Genomic DNA, 19,497 nt, shown 5'->3' with positions numbered 1-19,497 from the left:
TTAACGTTCGGCTGGGATGTGCTGTCCTAGGGGTCTGACGAGACCTCTACCACCGTCGGAAGATGTACCCGTTGAAATTTGGTAGCATTATTGACCAATCAACGATCTCAATTTGATGTCGTACAGGTCTCACCAGACCTCTACCATCCCTGGGAGCTAAAGGGTTAATTGTGAAAGGCTCAACAATGAGCTCCCACTATTGAGTTAGCTAGGTGCTGATGATTTTATGGGTTCATCGAGACCTTTTATGTAGAACAGCATAATGTCCAAGCTTTAATCAAGTCATGCTTTTTACCATTTGCGTCCGTCTATCCGTTAGCATACGCGCTCACCAAACCCATAACGCTCTGGTAGTGAAAGGGGAGAAGGCACGGAGGGCTCACACGTGCACCCAAATACATGTACCGAAGCTGCACCTGGACACCATACTTTCATGTTATTGTTTTTACGAAGAAGACGGATAAGTTTTAGAAAAATAGTAAAATAGTACTGTTCATACAGATTGAATAGCGTACCCCAAATGTGAGCAAGCTTATTGATTTTAGTAGCATCAACGGATAAGTTCAAATTTCATATACGAGTTACCTACTTGGGCTATTAAACGATTACTATCGTTTTAAAGGAATCACACCAAGATGTGACATCTGACACAATAGTATGGACCATGCAAAAACCTGCTGAATAAGCAACGAATTTACAGTATTTAGTGTTAAAAGGAAAAATGTATTATGTTTAAAAACGAAGGGGTAATGGGGTAGTACATATTCTTCATTAACGGTTTGTTGAGCTAAACAATAAATGTTGCTAAGGAATCAACCCGCAAACGAACCATTTTGAGCAAATATTGGCCGTGCTGTCGCCCAGAGAAGCTTCGGGAGGGAAACACACATTGATTGGATAAAAATAAAGTTTTCTATTGAGCAAACTTAATGTGTTTCTTGTGCACGTATTGAGTGAGCGCAACAGCATCTGTGATTTTAGTGGAAGATGCGAGCTTACCAAAACAGGATGTGCCTACAGTCAACACACCTAAAACATGCTGTACGGTAAGGTGGAAGCACGGGACGACACAACACCGAAGATGACTAGATCAATGAAGACACGAGATCACGGAAGAACACCATACCACGAAACCACGGGAGTGCACGCAACCGTGGGAAGACACAGAGCACGATACCACGGTAAAAAATGATACCACATACGACGTAGCCCTGCTATGACACCACGATATCACGGAGACGCACGGAGCCACGGAAGAGCATGCAAGCATTAAACTATGTGAGAACACGTAGCAACGGGTCCATGGACGGGAGATGACCGAGTCAAGGAGTATTGTACAATGATGAACCGGAGGTCACCAAGCTACGAAGCACAAGTCGGCGATAGTTTTCGATAGAACGGCAGGCGGACCGACGAAACTATGGAGAGAACTTTAAGAGACCACGATTTCACACCGCACCACTGTAGAACTCGATAGCACGTGCATATACACTTGGTGATCACGAAAGCATAGATGACAGAGCTCCACTTCGACACTTCGACACCGCGATAGCGCGATAACGCTGTAGATTGAGACACACCAGGAAAGCACGATGCAAGGTCGACGGATTAACACAGCTACGTGGAGACGCCGAGTCCACGAAAGAGCACCCATTGACCAGGTACATGCGATGGGACGCCATGAAATATGATGCTCCACGAAACGTGTGGAATCCACGATAAAATGATTGTGAACACGAAGTATTTAGCAGCCACGTGAGGGGGCTCAAAGCCGAAGAGCATGAAACCAAATTAGAGAGCACGTAACGGCAAAGCAGTATGAGCTACGAGCGAGGAGGGAGCTACGAAGCCAGAAAGAACACGGAAGAGCACGGCTCACGGAAGAACACGAAATTTTAGCCTGTTGTACGTAGCAGCGGAAGCGTAAAAAACACGATGTTGTACCTCCATAAGGTAAGTCTTTGGCTTCGTATTCATTTTGACTTCTCTGCTGGAAACTCAGGAGAACATTCAGACACTCTCTCATAGTTGCTGAGCTTTCTAGATTTAGTTTCAACTTTCCAAAATTCGACTCGAGTCGATTGTTGGTGTGATAGCGAATAAGCGGTAGACGAGATCGACCAAACATTGTCCACATCAAAGTAGTAACCATCGAATTCTTCTGAAAGTAATCTCAAAAGGAGGTATTCCCATGTGCGCATGCAACTTTCTGTAGCATCTTTGATTGGACTACGAAATCAGCTTTAGAAGCTGAAAAAACGAGATTATGGAGCACATGCTCCATGGATTCGTAGTCGTCAAGAGAATAACGACCATTCTTGGCATTTTTTAGAGTCGCACGAAGATACTTCAGAACATGAAAGTGACACAACAGCAGCGTTGCATCGGGTAAGCTCTCGCGTATTATGTCTACCTCTTTCATGTCCTTGTCAATCATGACAACATTTATTTCACTCCAGGTTGCATTTACGTTTTTGAAGTGGCTGATCACTTTGCGAAGATGCCATTCAGAATTGGATTCAATAAAGGAATGCTGAATAAGCTGTCCGGCTCCAGGCTCATGATATTGCACAATTGATAATCGTGTCTACAGTCATATGCAAAAGGAACCGCGTTTAATTAACAAAACTAATACTTCAAAAAGCAAAGCTCACCTAATAGCTTTGTGTGTAAAATCGATCATCAACAATTCCGGAAAGTCCCGAAACACTCGACGCATGTGGCTTGTTGTAGGTGAAATCGCCCCTGCTGACCCAGTTTCAGATTCGTCGATACTGGACACGTTATCATGATCGTGGTCGTTAAGCTCGAGAAGGAACTCGGTTACAGCCACATTGTCGCTGGCTTCATCACGTAGATCCGAACAAATCCGAGCGATCAAATTTTTACATCTTTCATTGTAACCTTGTAAATCGAATGGTTCCGAATGTACTCGTAGATGCTAAGGCTCTTGCCTCCTACGCGATATGCCAGACGAACATCATCTAAAATCAACTCACACTGTGGAATTTGCCTGTTTTGTGGGTAGCTGTCGAGCTGAAATTTTTGATAAAACGTGAATGTGCTTGAGCACTGGATACCTGATCTGAACGCGCCATGTGCCATCGATAAAGCAACTCTCGGCCATAAACGTACAGGACGCGAGCTACCCCAGAGTTTTTGCAGCGGGCGATCCGTGATTTCCTACGTCAGCCGTGAGTGCAAATATAGTGTTTCCTCCGATAGGGCAATTCATCAGGCAAATATGCAACTCTTTACCTTCCCGCCTATTTCTGGAGCTTAGTAGCTGCTTGTTTCGGGGTTGCGATATTCTCCGTCGCCTTTTTCGCTAGAAGCGTCAAAGCTCGCCTTTCGTAGTCCTTGCGGTAGACATCCCACGAGACCCAATCGTCGTGAACCACCTGTAATGGATCAGCGACGAATTAGTGAAATCGTAGATGAGAGTCAAAACCAAGCCTCGTCTCTCCGTAGCCACCAGGTCCTCCCGTCGCGCGACTGTCGGTGGCCATATTTTCATTGCTGTCTTCTCTCTCGCGCTTGTGATATCGCTCTTGAGTAGGATCCGCTTCCATACTGTCAACAATTGAGCAGCACGTGCGGTTAATGCTCTTCCTTTAGATGTAACGTAAACTAAAAATAAATGACTTGAAAAAGAAAAACGAATAACTTGTTTTGCAGCCTGTTTAACGAAAAAAACAACGGAGCACCGGGACATAAATGAAACCAACCGTTGTGACACAAATACGCCATGTTTGCAAACACGACGTAGTTAATTATTCTAGGCAACATCTACGCAGAAACCACCGCTTTGTCTAAGCGTAAAGTTGTGATAATCATCATGGAGCCTCGACGCTCTACTCTGCCAGCCCATGTATCCTCTGTCCCAGATCCAACTCCTGACGATTCTGTTGAAGAGAGCGTGCAGTTAATGCTCACTACGTCCACTGCGGACGATCCTATGGGCTTAACGACTGGCTCTCTCGAGTCCGCATCTTCGCCACTTTTCGAAAGGAGGTCCATAAAGCCGCCTTCTGATTCGGAAGTACTGCTGCAGGCTATATCGTTCAACGCACAGTCGGTAACCACGGGGGTAACACTCCATGAGGCTTCTGCATGCACACAGTCAAACCTAAGTACTGTGTTAGCTCCGCTGTCGTCCGGAGATGGATCAACTGAGTCGTGCATTCTCAAATCTCCAATCGCATCGATACCAATCGAACCTACAACAGACGCAGCAGTACCAACCAACAATCAACTAAGACCACCTCCTGAGGAAGAATATGATGAGTGAAGCGGATGCAGAAGCTGTTATTCATGCGTGGACTGCCCGACATGGCTACAACGTAACTAAAAATCAACTAGAGACAAAAATGGAGACGTGATATACAGACTATTTGCGTGTGATCAATGGGGTAAACCCAAGAGCACCCGACGTCTGCGAGATCAAGATCGTGTACGCACAAATCGACGCTCCGATCGGTTCGGATGTCCTATGCGCGTCAAAGCTGTAGCTGTTGATGGTACGAATTCTACAGGACCATGGAAGATTATGTACACTCGAGATGGCTATCATATCCATAATCACCCACCTTCTCGCGATATCTGCGTGCACGTCACTCATCATCATCGTCAGTGTGCAGTCAAGATCGATCATCCTGGTAAAAATCAAAACGTAAATAGGCTTATTTTCGAACATGAAGCCGCTGGTATCTCCACGACTAGGACGTTTGCTACACTGCTTCACTCTGATAAAGATATGTTGATCATTCCAAAATACATTTTCAAACAAAAAGGCAACGCATCGACAGAATCCGCTTACATCCGCTAGTCCAATCGACGTTCTGCTTCAAGTTCTCCAAAAACATAAATTTGAATATTGCTATGAAGTGGAGAGCGGAATTAACCAACTACATTATCTCCAATGGCCACATCCAGGTACCCTGAAGCTCGCCAAATATTATTTAGATGTTTTGGTTCTCGATTGTACCTACAAAACCAACAAGTACAAGAACCCGTTACCCAACATCATCACGGTGACAGGAATGAACACTATTTTACCACTGACATATTGTTGGCTGCCTGGTGAGGCTGAGCCTAACTACTCATGGGCTTTATCGACTCTAAAGACAATGCTAATGCAGAATGGAATTGATCTTCCTCGCGGGTTAGTAACAGATAGGGCTCGTGCGTGCATGAATGCTACGGATATTGTGTTCCCGTCGGCTGCCAAACTTATTTGCCGGTGGCATGTAAATCGATATGTGGAGGCCCGGGAGAGGAACGTTTTGGGAGAATTAAGCTATCTAAACCCGATTTATTTGGGAGAACGCGAATGAACACGTGTAAGACGAACGCGTTTCTCGAAGAATATTACTCGGCCTTACTAGCGGAAACTGAAGAAAGTTTTACGAGAAGCTGTATCACCCTTCGTAAAATGGAAAGCTCAGTGGCAGACTATCTCGACAGCTTTTGGTGGACACACAAGGAGAATTTTTAATAAGTATTGGACAGATAAACACTTGCACTCTGGGATTCTCGACACATCTACGATTGAGGGACTCACGCAAAGATCAAGTTGTGGTTGGGCTCGTAAAACAATAACCTGCTCACAGTTTTCCGAAGACTTCTACCGTGGAGGAAATCAGCGGTTAACTCGTGTTAATTGAATGCACAGCGTGATGCCAGCAGAGTAGCCTGATCCGGCATTTTCAAACGTGGTGAGGATTGTGACTGCGTACGCACTTAATGAAACTTATCAGTTGTGGAATGTGGCTATTAAACATGTTCACGAGATGGTCAAAGACCCAACAAAGGAGTGAACAACGCAGCCATGTACTGGGAAATTCCGCCGCTGCAACGGAAGACCATGCGTACACGAACTGATTCATGTGTACCACTAAACTTCGTCAGCCTAGTGATTTTGATCGTCATTGGTGGGTTCGAAACGGCGGGATCGAGCGAGTTGGTGAAGTTTTGGTACCAGTTATATGAACGGCTAAACGGAGAGCAACCTATAAAAGAGTTTCACACCAAGCAGGGGAGGGCGCCAACAGCACGAGTCGAGACCTTTCTCACTTTGAAAGGATGCTGAGGCGAGTTTCACAGATAGCTGGACGGATATAGACGCGTATCCGCCTCCTCAGTGATGGGACTATGCGGGATTAAATTGAAGCTTGACGACATAGTAAAAAAGTTGAACACAGTTTACTTATTGACAATTATATATAAAATATACAGTATACAGAAGTGTTACACTTTTGTAAAATTCAAAGCTTACAGAAGTGATACATTATGTTTAAGTGTTACTTTTAGGAGCTGTTTTAGCTCGTAAAAATGCGAATTCTCCAGCAGTGTTGCTATTCTGTAAAGTTGCAGAACCATTGCAGTTTGAAAAACTATGAAGTTTACATTAGTGTAACACTCCTGTAATGAAACCGAATAAATGCTTTCGATTGAAAAGCAGGTATATCTACCTTCAACCAAAATAGTAGTGTGTTCTTGCTCTCTTCCGTACACATGCGCAATGTGTGCTTTATACCGTGTCCGCAGCGCTGCACTCATCTCTTTTTCCGCTATCATCAGCTTCACCATCACTCCAAATTAAAATGTCTGCAGACCCGCCGTCTCCACGCGGACCTTCATCTACGTCTCCATGACTTTGACGCGCAGTAGAACCCCCCCCCTCCCTCCTTCACACCAAGAGAAAAGTCGCTCATGTTTCCGTCGCACGTTGTTAGCTCGTTTATTTGCCCTTCAACACCATCGATTCCATCCATTTCAATCCAAGAGAAGTCGTTCAGATATCGCGTAGCAGTGGGCCTGATAATTTGTCGCTCTCGATTTAGAGACCTAAAGTGCGAATTGATTTTTTTGCGTTGCTTATAAACGCTTTGCGCGTGGTATTAGCTTCAACGACCGCAGCATCCGTGGCCGTAGCAGTTTCCTTGGCTTCCAAGTCTGTGTGTAATCCGTTATGAAGCTGCAATCTCGTAGCTCCCATCGAACCACTCACGTCGTGAATAATGCTCAAAATTTTCCGTCGAGCCATAGCAGTTAACTCCGCCTTTAGTGCGGAATTTATCACTTTGCTAGTTAGTTCGTCATGTAGATGGATAAATTGGCCAAACGCTCGGTCAGTTGGTGCTTCTGAGCCGGTCTAGACCGGTAGAATAGGAGCTGCGTCTTGAAAACGGTAGGTGTGTCTGCAGGCCTTCCCCTGTACGGGTAACAGGGCGGATCATTGCGGCTGTCTTGGATGCCCTGTGGGTAATCGTCGAGATTGAAACCAGGGTCCTCAACACTTTGCAGGTGGAGGTCACGCTCTGACTGTGACAAGCCTAGCCACATCTGTCTTAGAGATTTTCCTTGGCGATCCTGCAGCCATCTCTCCGTCGTTACGCGCTCGTGGGATCCATTGATTTCTTCTGTAGCGAGACGATTCCCTCGAGACGATACGGCTGGCGGCGACAGCGTTGTTATCCAGTTATAAAAGCCTTTATGCGCCCGCATGGAGGCCACCCCCTCCACGTTTGCCTTTGATGATTGAGCGGTCGCTCGGCGACGTCGTGTTTGCAAATTTGGTGTGTTAGTGACTTATCTATTGTTTGTTTTATGTCATGGTGCTCCGAAGCTCGGTGCTCCGTAGTTTTTCTCCTGTTTAACCTGCTACAACCTGGTCTTGGATGTATCACACGAAAAAATGAGTTTGACTTTTTTAATAGTTAAGTGTGATCCAATGTTCAGCCAGTAATGTAACATTCTAATTCAAATTATGTGCCCAACCTGTTACCATCTGTCCATAACCATTTGTCCTGCTACCAACCTGTTCGACCTGGTGGCAACCTCGCCCAACATGCTTCCAGCCTGTTCATCTAAGAAGCTATCTGATCAGAAATAATTGCTCAACCTGCTACCAATCCGCCTAATATGGCGGTAGCCTGGTCACGATCTGCTCAACATGTCCGAAGCTTGCCAACCTGCTCATATTTTTACTTGGCTAAAAGGCTAACCCAACCGGTTTGAAATACTGCCAGCCTCATGTTCAACCTGGTAGCAACCTGTTCAGCCTCCTATCAGCCTGTTTAGTTGACTATATGTTTTTGTAACCTGGCTGTCGACCTGCCAACCTGTTACGAACCTGTTCATAAGCAACCTGGCCTGTAGATTTTACGTTATTTTTACTTCAAACGAGATATTTGTTTCACCTAGTCATCTTCAAGCAACGTTCGCTGTGAATTGGTTTGATGTTACCCGTGACCGCCACAGTTACATTCTTCTATGTTTTTGTGATGTCCACAGGATGTTGGCTATTAGAGACTTTAGTTTCTGAAATAACGCAAGGCTTGGAATAACGAGTTTCTAGATAAAATCTGAATAAATGACGGATAGATTACTAATCGATTTTTGAATACTGTTTTCAAGTGGAATAACGCGACCCTTTGCTATCCCACTGAAATATATTTCTGGGCGAAGAAATTTCTATTCCAAAGCCTGAGCTATTCCAGAAACTAACCCAAGGCTTGGGATAACGATTATCTGGATAAAATCTGAAAAATGACGGATATATTACCGATCTAAATTCTTTTATTTTACTCCAGCAAAATATCGCTATTCCACTGGAATGTTTTTCTGTACGAAGAAAATTCTTATTTCAAAGCCTGGGTTATTCCAGAATCTAAAGCTCTCTACTGAGAGCTTTAGCTTGTGGGATAACGCAAGGCTTTAATAAAAAGCGATTATCTGAATAAAATCTGAATAAATGACGGATAGATTACCGATCGATATTCTATAAATTCATTCCATTGCAGAAACTAAAATTATCAATTGGCTACTTCGAAGTATAACCTATAAGAGGTTAAATGATTTATTTAAGGTATCAAATGGAGCATTCTTTTACATATGGGTACGTATGAACTCGTCCAACGAGACCATATTTATATGTGATATAAGAAATAAAACAGGAGAAACAAATAAAAGAGGACTGAAGAAACAGTGTTCTTCCAGGGCAAGTCCTTACTAACGAATCACATAAAAAGTTGGAGTTTTTCTTTAGGTTGAGTGCCGCATCTGGAGAAACTCTGGATTAAAATCCAGAGAATTGACTCCAACGCCCACCACTAACTCCAACAAGACCTGCCTGCTCTAGTCGAGCTGATGGTAACTTCTCACTAATGAAGATGAAGCTCCATCTAAACGTGTCTGTGGAAGTACTCTTAGTAGCAGCTTTCGCTGCTTTTGCCAAACTGAAAATCATCTGAGCTCTTTCTTTAGCAGATTGGTTTGACTTTATTTATTGATGCTTGCTTGTCTATTGCTATTCTACATTCTTGTCTTGGTTAAATACTATCGCTCGCGCGATCGAACCCGCTCGCCTCTGCATTGGCGGTTGTTCATCACTCGCGTGTCAAAACACGGTCGAGAGAATATGCGATGCTCCTCTTACGACGACATGACGGACGCCCGGCACGGCGCAGTCCACGCCGGACACGACGTCTTGCGGATCGACCCCGTGCATTGGCCTGAGAGCGGAGCCATCACCTTTGCACTGATAGACTCATGGCCAAGGAATTCCAGTACGTCCGGTAGATCGCGCGCCACCGGGTGGTTCAGAATGTCCATGACGATCTGGGCCAGCACCTCACGACGCTCGTCCAGTAGCGCCTGGTTGTCGGCCATGATGAGCGTCATGAGACCGTCGGCCGGCAACGGCGTCAATGCGTCGCCCATGACGGAAACCAGCGCCGTGTGGAGCTGCTTGAACTCGCTGAAGCGACGACTGATGACGTACTCGTGACTGAAACCCTCCTCCACGGGTCCGCGCGGCGACGAGTATGTGTTCGTGTTGCCGCGCTGTACGCGCAGCACGTACATCCACGCGCTGGTGGTCGTGTCCTGCACGACTTCGGTGATTTCCACCTGCTGCTGCGGCATGAAGCTCTCGTACGGCATGGTTGCGGTGTTGGAAGAGTACTGAAGATAAGGAGTAGTGTAGGTAGTGGAAGTATGGGGCAGGTGCTGCTAGCTTGTGTGTTGCTAAGTGTCTGCTTGACTTTGCTGCGGACTGAACGTTTGTTGCTGCAGAGTGATCGAAATGTGCAATGGCAGCCAAGTTGCCTCGCACCGATGAGTTCTAGCGCCAACAGACAGACGACAGCTAATCCTGATGGGACTGTGACCGACAATCGAGGAAGGGCGCACCTGGTCGACAGCTATGACAGTTAAAATGTGGAAAAGTGGATTTTCAAAGTCGGCTGTTGGGCTTCCTTCTTTTTTGACTTGGTGTTTGTGAGCGAGAATGTCCCGGAATCCCAGAACATTTGACAAACATTGGCCTCTAGCCACAATTTTGAATTGCAGTTGCAATTGCGGCTAGGCGTGCCGAGGTTGTGAAGCAGAATCGATGTCGTGGTTGTCGTCTCGCCACTTTATTTGCCCTGCTCTCGCTGCTTTCGTGCGGCTCGGCTGGTGGCAGTGCACGTGTCATACGGACCGATGAGCTCCGAGCTTGGAGCCCTGAAGAAACATTTGGCAACAAGTCGCCAACTCCCCTATCTGCGGCACTATACATGTACAATGCAAGGAGTTTGCCTCTGCATCTGATGCCCGAATAGCGCAGCGCAGTAATATTGAAGTATTAATACCTGATAGGTGTTCTAGAACCGGAAAATCAGGGTTCAGATCAAATCATGGATAAAAGTGGATGCATCCTCGAATACGTATCGATTTGATCCCAACTCTTGTGACTTCCTCCAGTAAACAGGCGCCGATAAGGGCAAGAGCTCCATAGCCGGTTTGCATTGGACTAACCATCGTACCATGGTGTCGAGCTCATACCGTCGAATAGCACCACTGGCAGTAGTAACATTTAGCGAGGCATAGGCGGCACCGGCCGGAGAAGCAAATCAGAGAAGGCACGCCATGCTGATACGGTGCACCCCGAGTCTGGCGCCAGGGGACTGGGTGGAGCATAGATTGCCACTCCCCTCAGGGGAATGGCAATCTATGCACGTCGTGAGTTCTGTGAGGTAAACTTGCCTCTCCGTCATCACCAAAGCGTTTGTGCTTTAGGAGTTTTCTGTGGCTCGGTAAAACATATACCCTGTATAAAACGATGGAAAATTGCAACCGCTTCGAGATAAACTACACGGATGCATCGGAGGCACATCTAATATCCGAGAGAATGTGTTTGTCTGAATTCGATCGATAATCGCAGGATTCGGGTAAAAGCATTACTTACGAAGAGATTGAAAACTTGACGCTGAGCTTGCAACACCGCCAAAACATCAGCGTTTGCAGATATATACCGGCTAGCGTTTTTTTAAAAGCTGCAAGACTGCTGCCGTACACATATTGTTGCGAGTCACCAGCAAAGGAAAACTTCTGATAGGCAACGAAGCAATTCTCTGCATGACAACAGAAATTGAATTTGAATAGCCCGAAAAGGTCGGCACCACACGTTTCGCTGCTGCAAGTTCAAAGAAGGTATCGCTTGTAGCTTATCTGCCCGCGCTTTGACGTTGCTCGTGCGCTCGCCGTCGTATGATCCGGGCTATAGCGCGTCATGCAGTTTGACTCTATGTCCGCATTGGACGGCCTGTAACTTCAAAGATAAATGCATCGTTGGTCGAAGGCATTTGTAGCCACGCGGCGATCGCTGCTATCGAGTTGGTGACGGTGTGCTTTCCTTGATTTTTAGTCAGAAGGTTTGACAATTTTACCGGCATTTTGAGCGGTGCCAGTGCCGCAGCTGAAGGCCAAATTTTGCTTCTTTTTGTCTCCTGAGGCTGCAGATGTAAGAATCCTGGTGCTCTCGGCTTGAGGCACATGGTGGACACACTGACGTCACTCCCGGCATGGAGCCCACATCTGGCAAATACTCTGGTGGTGATTTTCCTTCACGATATCCATCCGAAAATGCAGGTTTGACTGCCTATTGTAACATTTGTGCTTCAACGGTTTTCCGATAGATAGGCCAAGCTCTTGTCCGATCCGGCCCGCGATGGGGACACTCGGGCATGTCACTGGGACTGCGGGCTCGATGTGTGGGTCCGGATGGCTCCGTTTCCAACCCTGTCCAAAACGAGCCAAAGTACAGGTACAAGACAACCCCAACAGCATATCCTTTGTATCGTTACAGTTTTGACAGTTCCTGGTGCGTGTCGTTATGGCGCGTTCTGTTACTAATGGCAAAAGGGGGTTTCTCGCGTATGTGGCGGTGATTTCATCTTTATGTTCTTGGCGAGACGGGTTTTTGGGTGCTATGCCCAAGCCGCCAGCACAGCCATGCTGCAGATGCCCGCGGAGAAGAGCGCAAGCTTCTCAAAGGCATTAGTCTCTTGGCTTGCGTTCTCCTCCGAAAGTTCGTGGAACGCCAGGTAGATGAAGCTGCCGGACGCGATGCTCAGAGCCACAGCCTCCATAGTCAACGCGCTGCTGCCGCGCAAGGAATCGGACAACACCATACCCAGAAAAATTCCCAGCGGCGTCATGCAACTATACAGCGTGAGCACTGCAATGGACCGTTGGTGTGCAATGCTGCTCTTGGCCTTAGCGAAATTCGCACCAACAGACATGGCCTCGATAAACTGAAAAGTTGGACAAACGTCAGCAAGTTGAAGTGTCACATATTTTACTTCATTCACTTCAATACCACACAGTCGTACCTTGTGGCTGAAAATGGCGACGGTGGTGGCAACTGCTGTCCGATCCATCGAGTGGTTTACTCCCAATGCAAAACCCGCAATTAAAGAATGGACCGAGAAGAGTGCTGCTAATAAATAGGGAAGGAAATAGCTGTCGCCAGAGAACACAATGTGCTCGCTAACTGTAGCTTCCGCGTCATTGTGATGATGCGCTTCTTCTAGAAGCCCCGTGGCAGCCGTTTCGTACTCCATCACTCGCGTCGGCGCCTCGTTCACAACCTACTAATTGTCAGCTTGTAAGCACGACTCGTATTAATGCCGCCGCAAACACTATCAACGAACCTTGACTCCATTCGGTGTAAGCAGACACGTGTTCTCCTCCATCTTAGCTGCACGGTGGAACATCGACGGCGACGGCACACTGCCACACGAGCAAGAGTAGAACTGTTCCTTGCCGTCCACCGACATCGATCGACTTCTCCATCCGAACGACGTCACGGACGGAATCTGTACTCTGTACATACTAGTCTCATGGTCTGGACGTGCGGCACTAGCCACAGCCATGAGTTTGCCCGAGTTGCCCATGTTCAGTAGGTCCACGCTCCAGACGATGAAGCAGCCCAGTGCACACAGCAAATAGACGCTTGGGAACGCAGTCATCCAGTGTGATGGAGTGTCCATCCTCGCCACCACTTCGTCGTACAGTTTGACGGCGTCCGGGAGTAAATGAAGCAGCCCGGAGCCGAGGAACACGCCGGCAGTGGCGAATGGCAGCTTCCGACTCAGCAGGTTCTGCGCCGTTCGGGTGCCACGGCTGGACACCCACAACGGCAGCAAAGCCGACGCCACCGTGATCACCAACAGCACCAGCATTGCCGTGTACTTGAACACCCGCACGGTCTCCATTGCCGCGGCGTCCACTTCCGTCGCTGCCATAGCTAGAATGTGAGTCACAGCTATCGACAGAATTGCAGAGGTTGCTTCGGATGATGTGAGACGCAGTGCTGGGTATCTAGTAATGGGTTTACACCTGTAAAGTTAAAAAATCTAAAAATATAACGGGATAAAAGTCCATACCAGGAAACAAATATTTAACCAGCCCACTCTCACCAGAAAGAACACGGGTTAATGCCCTGACACGCGTGTGCGACAGAAGATCGCTAGTTGAACGACGATCCCCGTCGCACGGTCCGCCGACATTCTTCGACCAGCAAGAATGAGGTTTGGGTGGCTGGTGCTGGGGGCGTGCTGGCGCAGGGAAGCGACGGTAGGGCCACTGCCTTCCACTGGTGAAGCTAGATGCCGGTATTGACGACCTTGTCTTGTGCTCTAGCGCTGCGTTCGTGCACCAAAACGGGGCAGTTACGCGTGCCGTGCGAGGACCAACTGCTGCTGGGGAAGGCCGACCGCTTCCTGCTCACGCTGTACGGACACACGTGCTACACGATGAATATCGTATCGCCCCAGCCACTAGAAGTGCTGTTCTACGACTCGAGGGACTTAAAAAGCGGCCAAAGCGTGCGCAAACTGGAAGACGCTGCGAACGGGACGGACGCATTGGCAGCGCTAGGAGACAGCGGCTGCCAAAATGTACTAAGCTGTGTGCAACTACAAGAAGGGTTGTCCAAGGCATCGGTATACAATCTAATGATCTCGCGCTGGGCTAATGTGACGGAGGAAGGGGACGGTCCCATACCGGTCGATATTCTGCTGGAACACTGCGACCCGGTTTCGCCGTGGCACTACGTCGGTAGGGTAATGAATTATCCTGTCTCTAAAACTGTATGCATGGTACTGATGTGCTGTTTAGGTCTCGTGGTAGTTGGCAGCATTGGGTTTACATCAACCATGTTGCTGCTGTGCGTCGTGGGCGAGTTTGTGCTGGGGTTACGGACGATCACTAAGCTGCAGAAAGCAGCACAGCGAGATCAATTTGTGGAGCTCGCACAGATTGACCCACTTAAGGCTAAAAGCTGCGAGAGGGAAGAGGCCGACGAGGACTTGGAGGAACCGACTGCACCGCTCATGACAACGATGATATCATCGGATTCGGGGGTAACGGGGAAGACGACAACGGAATCAGAGAAAGAATCTTCAGCATAAGAGAGCATTCTTATGTTGTTTTAGTATGGTTAATGAATGTGACGTTCAATCAGTATCCTGCCTGAACATGTACATGTACTACATTTTAGAGCTTCGTCTTGTTGTACAGGTAACTGAACCACGCATCACTGATGTGTGGGTCGATGTGCTGCAAACTCACCAGAAAGAATCCGAGTCTTCAACCCGAGGAGGTTCGTTTCTTCTCCCTTAAACTGAAGTCGTTTCTGGGCCTTCATGTGAATTCGCATCTCGTCCTGGTTGGTCTCGTCGATCTTGAGACCTTTGTCAATCGACTTGAACTTGTTGTTGTCATCCAGATTGAGTACCGTGAAGTAGCTAGCAAACACGTTTAACAGTCAGCTCAAGAGCATCTAAGGGTGTGGATGCATAGAACTTAAGACCCGCTGTGTGACTTGCGCTCTCCGCCGTTGATAATAGAGTGGATGAACACCTCCACTTCAACTTCCAGGTGGAAATGACTGCAGCAGCAGGATAAGTAAGCTTATCCGAAATCTTAACCTGTATCTTCGATACCAACGTACTCAACGTGAACAACGCGAGCTCGCATCCGGACCATGTCGAGCATTCGAATCGGCAACTTGAAAAGCACCCGGTTCATGGCGATGGTCACCATTTTCTCGGATCTGGTAAACTTTTGCGCACAGTGCAACGCAACTTTATCCTGACATTGCAGCACAATTTTAGACCATATCCGCGTTACCACAGGATAACACATACCATCCAGACTAGTAGATCGCCCCCAAAAACTGTATCGTGCGGGTTAAGATTGCGGGGCAGGAAACAGTTGCGTACTTCGACCGTCGTATCACTCACTGCAGCATTTTCAGCTTTATTCTCGACTGCCGTCACATCCGACTTCTTAATAAACGGCAGTTCATTCACTGCATCCTGCTCGTGTCTCCACTGGAAGGAGAGATCTTTGCGTTGCTTTGCCAATTCGCTCACTTTTAGACAGTAATCCGCACGATCCGGATCGAACAACACTGGTAGACATTCTCTCGGTCGTCCAAAGCGATTGATAGCCACCATCGTGATGATCGCATCGTGAGTGTGCTGCAAAGTGTCTGCCGTTAGATCATGCCGAAATACGCGCACTTGCACTGCCATGGACGATTTTCCGAGTCCAATAACTTCTCCTTCCAGCCGAACGTGGTCTCCATGGAATACCGGTTGAACCATGTCCACACGGTCGAATGAGATCGTCGCTGCAGCTCCCATCGAAAGTCTGACAATCGTCCGAGCGTCAGACCAAAGTTGTTGTTGGAATTTGGGACTTAAAGACTGTACCGATACGAAATAGTCCCTGCCACTACGTCCATGAGTGCTAGAATGGGCCCCGCGTTCAGTAACTTTCCCTTCTGGCTTTCATCGCCCTGTTAACATACGATCAAAGATCGATAACACACCTTTAATTCAAAACAGTAGTATGTGCCGCACAATGATGTCGGTGATGACCGAGCGCGTGTCCTGCGGTCGCACTTGAGAAGGCATTGAGCGCATGCGCCATAGATCCTTAACGGTGCCCACTAACGCTTTTAAAGACATGGATTAGTGTGTGTCGAGGGCCGCACGTTGGGTTCTGTTGTTCGTATCGAACGGTCTTTTTGATCTTTTCGGCAAAAAAATCGAATTTCGGTTCAAAATATTTTTTTTCGGTTTTTTTGTGGGTTTTTTGTCAACGTTGCCATTTCACCATGGTCCTTCGGAACTCGTCGCAAGTGGACTACTGTAAATGACTGGCTAACCAAGCTTGGTTGTGCTTTTGGTTCTTGCCTTTCGCGTTGGGCATTTCCAATTCTTCAATCAATGGGTCGGGTACGCAAAGAAGGTGTGTGGTCTCATTTCAAGGATCATCCCAAGGGGAAGTATAAGACTCGGCGAGTGAAGTGTAATCACTGCACTACGACCATGTCTGCGATGGTCAAACATATGCAGCGCCATATCATCAACTGCGAGAAGATATCGCGTGGGTGGGGGCGCATGCTACTTGAAGACAACGTTTTGGTGGAGGATTTGGAGCGTCAGTCAGAATGAGCTCAAGCTTTGCGATCTATATAAGAGAATGACGACAACATTCTCTTCCCCAACGTAGACGACGATTAAAGAGCTGAGACTGGGTGCAGCAGCGCTGGAGATGGAGCAGAAACGCAAGCAGGGGTAATAACGAGTATTACCCAAAAAAAAACATGACGGCAAAAATAATAGGTTTAATATATGGTTTTTTTATGTATAAAAAAACAACCTATCTATAGTTGTTCGTCAATACTTGGCGTAACGTTTCTTAACGTGACGAATCAGGATAGTGTCAGTGTAAATTATGTTCTACAGAATGATTTTTAACGTTTATGGCGACCAAAGCGGATGATAAGGACAGCGATGCCTGCGAGTTGTAGACCCGCAGCGTATGCTACGAGGATGAGCATATTGCGAGAAACGTCGACCTTCTCCATGCCGTAACTTTTGAGCAGATCCCAGGCTTCTTCGGTGTCAACCTGTGAGAAATGCTCGTACATGAAGGACTCGAACGAGTACGTGTGGAAGGCCAAATAGTAGCCCCATTTCCAATACGTCGGGATAGCTGCGAACGGAACCATGAAACCTTCGCACAGCATAAACATACCAAAGAGTCCGGCGCCTAGAGCGATACCCATGATGTAGTGCGGTACAGCGGCGCCCAGTAGATGCATCATCGACTCCGAAGTGACGAGTGACAGCGTCAAGTTAAGAAGAAATGACCCGAACGAGTGGACGCGAGCGAAGTACACAACGATAATTGAGGCTAATAACGAGATAAATGTGATGCCAGGCAGCGCACCAAGCAAGTTAGCAGTCGTGTAACTTGCCAGATGCAGCGAATGGGAGCGAACTTCACGTTCTAGGACAGCGCGTTGCTCCAGTAGCGCTGGAAGTGCAGCAACCGACATGAAAACCAAGAAAGCTTGCACGTAGAATAGAAGTGGGACCATCGCAGAACTGGTGATCTCACTGTTCGAGCTCAGATACATTGTGCCGACCATGAAGGACAGCAACATGTACATGAGCACACGTAGCCAGAAAACCCCGGGGTGGCGCCAATTGTTGGTCAAGTTTCGATGCAGCAGAACAGAGAACTGATCAAGTCTCGAAGGACGCATCGCTCGTAGCAAATCATAGTTGATGAGGTTCATTTCTCCGAGATAGCGATCACGAGCTATTTCCACGCGTAGACGCTGTGGCTCAGAGCCGTCTTCCAAGGCTCGAACGAATGGGTCGAGACCCAAATCTGCGTGGAAATCTTTGTTCACCAAGTGGACAAAGTACTCAGGTACGTTGGGCACACGTAACCTAGCGAGAAAAAGTGGTTTAAAGCGGCCGATGCTGCTCCAAAATACACGAGCTGGCCGTCACTTAGAATCGCTAGATTTGTCAGCATTGCAAACACCGAAGACGATGGCTGGTGGATCGTACAGATGACGTTCTTGCCACTCTCTTGACACAGCCGTTCGATATGTTGCATCACACTTCGAGCCGACGACGCGTCGAGGCCTGAAGTGGGTTCATCAAGTAGAAGTAGAGCTGGATCAGAGAGCAACTCCACAGCGATACCGAGTCGTTTACGTTGACCTGACGAAATCCCTTTGTGGAAGACATCGCCAACATTCGCGTACATGCAGGACCGTAATCCCATTGCGTCGATCACGTCTTGAACACGAGATTCACGGGTTAGAGGAGGTACGTGGGATGGTAAGCCAAGGCCTGCAGCGATCTGTAGTGTCTCTAGAACGGAAAAAGATCCAAGGAACGCCATGTCGTGTGACACATAATTCATGATCGAGTGGAAGGAGCGTGGATCTCGAGGTCGTCCGTTCACGTCCACTATCCCCTCCACACGTACACCTTGTTCTCCGTGAGGAACTCGGTCTGCTAGTACGTCGAGTAACGTGGTTTTACCTGCTCCGGAAGGACCGATAATAGCTGTTAGATCCCCGGGACCAGATCGCCCCCATACGTTGTTTAGGATCTTGCGAGGCTTTAGATCAATTAGGTTTTGCTTCTTGTTGCGCCTGAATCGTCCTGGCACCCACGATTTCTTTGGCTGAATAATGTACGAAACATGTTGCCAACTGACGGTGCAGAGCTGCAAGAGTCCGCGTTGTCGACGTTGCGTAGCTTCGAGCTCGGCCGTATAGTCAATCGACTTGTCCTTGGACTTGCTTCCTGCACCCAAACCACGAAGATAAATGGCTGCGGTGACAGTGTCCAGGCAGCCGTAGTGGGCGTCGCGACCGGATGAAGGCGATCTCAGTTCACTTGTCGGTGTTGTGAGACTGCATCGGTGCCCAGCTTCACAGTCAGCGATGTCAATGGCGTCTCCGACACCTGATGAAGTGATCGAGTTGTCGTCCGACGGATCGTTCGGGGTCGGTGTGAGTGGCGTATTGCTAGAGAGGCAAGTGTCGACCATAGACCCTGCTAGTCGCCCCCGCATACTGACCGGGAGATGTGCCAATGAGGCTACGTTTTCGACAGTGGTCACCTCTCCGAAAGTCGCTGCCCTGGCATCTGGCGCTCACTTGATCGGTGCTATTGCTGCTGGATTCATGGTCGGTGCTCTCGTAGAATGAGCGAAAAGCACATGCGCGGAAGGGCGCGGCGCTGACTACAGCTCAGCATTTTAAGACGATGGCCGAGGCTCTTTCTGGGGAAACCAAGGCGTTACGACGGACTCAGACAATATCTGCACCCTCTATCA

General features: G+C 47.9%; 7 protein-coding genes across 7 annotated transcripts; 1 reads left to right on the top strand and 6 right to left on the bottom strand.

Moving 5' to 3' along the window:
* Window positions 1-3,266: 3,266 nt before the first annotated feature.
* PITG_06010 (uncharacterized protein) lies at window positions 3,267-4,654 on the bottom strand (the record flags this gene model as incomplete). The annotated part of the gene is made up of 4 exons (XM_002998176.1): window positions 3,267-3,401; window positions 3,452-3,573; window positions 4,074-4,129; window positions 4,590-4,654. 4 exons carry the CDS (start codon window positions 4,652-4,654, stop codon window positions 3,267-3,269), a joined length of 378 nt encoding a protein of 125 aa, XP_002998222.1.
* Window positions 4,655-6,675: 2,021 nt separating this feature from the next.
* PITG_06009 (uncharacterized protein) lies at window positions 6,676-7,347 on the bottom strand (the record flags this gene model as incomplete). Its single annotated transcript, XM_002998175.1, has 1 exon — window positions 6,676-7,347. The coding sequence occupies one exon, from the start codon at window positions 7,345-7,347 to the stop codon at window positions 7,093-7,095; it is 255 nt and encodes an 84-aa protein (XP_002998221.1).
* Window positions 7,348-9,438: 2,091 nt separating this feature from the next.
* PITG_06008 (uncharacterized protein) lies at window positions 9,439-10,082 on the bottom strand (the record flags this gene model as incomplete). The annotated part of the gene is made up of 1 exon (XM_002998174.1): window positions 9,439-10,082. The coding sequence occupies one exon, from the start codon at window positions 9,946-9,948 to the stop codon at window positions 9,439-9,441; it is 510 nt and encodes a 169-aa protein (XP_002998220.1).
* A 2,175-nt stretch (window positions 10,083-12,257) lies between these two features.
* On the bottom strand, window positions 12,258-13,577 carry PITG_06007 (Zinc (Zn2)-Iron (Fe2) Permease (ZIP) Family; the record flags this gene model as incomplete). Its single annotated transcript, XM_002998173.1, has 3 exons — window positions 12,258-12,584; window positions 12,663-12,920; window positions 12,984-13,577. 3 exons carry the CDS (start codon window positions 13,575-13,577, stop codon window positions 12,258-12,260), a joined length of 1,179 nt encoding a protein of 392 aa, XP_002998219.1.
* A 236-nt stretch (window positions 13,578-13,813) lies between these two features.
* Window positions 13,814-14,799, top strand: PITG_06006 (uncharacterized protein; the record flags this gene model as incomplete). The annotated part of the gene is made up of 3 exons (XM_002998172.1): window positions 13,814-13,908; window positions 13,975-14,391; window positions 14,452-14,799. 2 exons carry the CDS (start codon window positions 14,088-14,090, stop codon window positions 14,742-14,744), a joined length of 597 nt encoding a protein of 198 aa, XP_002998218.1.
* A 70-nt stretch (window positions 14,800-14,869) lies between these two features.
* Window positions 14,870-16,330, bottom strand: PITG_06005 (ATP-binding Cassette (ABC) superfamily; the record flags this gene model as incomplete). Its single annotated transcript, XM_002998171.1, has 6 exons — window positions 14,870-15,080; window positions 15,146-15,223; window positions 15,287-15,426; window positions 15,558-15,990; window positions 16,053-16,138; window positions 16,203-16,330. 6 exons carry the CDS (start codon window positions 16,308-16,310, stop codon window positions 14,870-14,872), a joined length of 1,056 nt encoding a protein of 351 aa, XP_002998217.1.
* Window positions 16,331-17,101: 771 nt separating this feature from the next.
* Window positions 17,102-19,233, bottom strand: PITG_06004 (ATP-binding Cassette (ABC) Superfamily; the record flags this gene model as incomplete). Its single annotated transcript, XM_002998170.1, has 3 exons — window positions 17,102-18,039; window positions 18,090-18,954; window positions 19,000-19,233. The coding sequence occupies 3 exons, from the start codon at window positions 19,231-19,233 to the stop codon at window positions 17,102-17,104; spliced, it is 2,037 nt and encodes a 678-aa protein (XP_002998216.1).
* Between the last annotated feature and the right edge of the window lie 264 nt (window positions 19,234-19,497).

This window comes from Phytophthora infestans, genomic scaffold, assembly GCF_000142945.1.
Source record: "Phytophthora infestans T30-4 supercont1.9 genomic scaffold, whole genome shotgun sequence".
NCBI lineage: Eukaryota > Oomycota > Peronosporomycetes > Peronosporales > Peronosporaceae > Phytophthora > Phytophthora infestans.
Note: the sequence above shows the minus strand (reverse complement) of the source record. Positions and strands in the feature narration are given on the sequence as shown.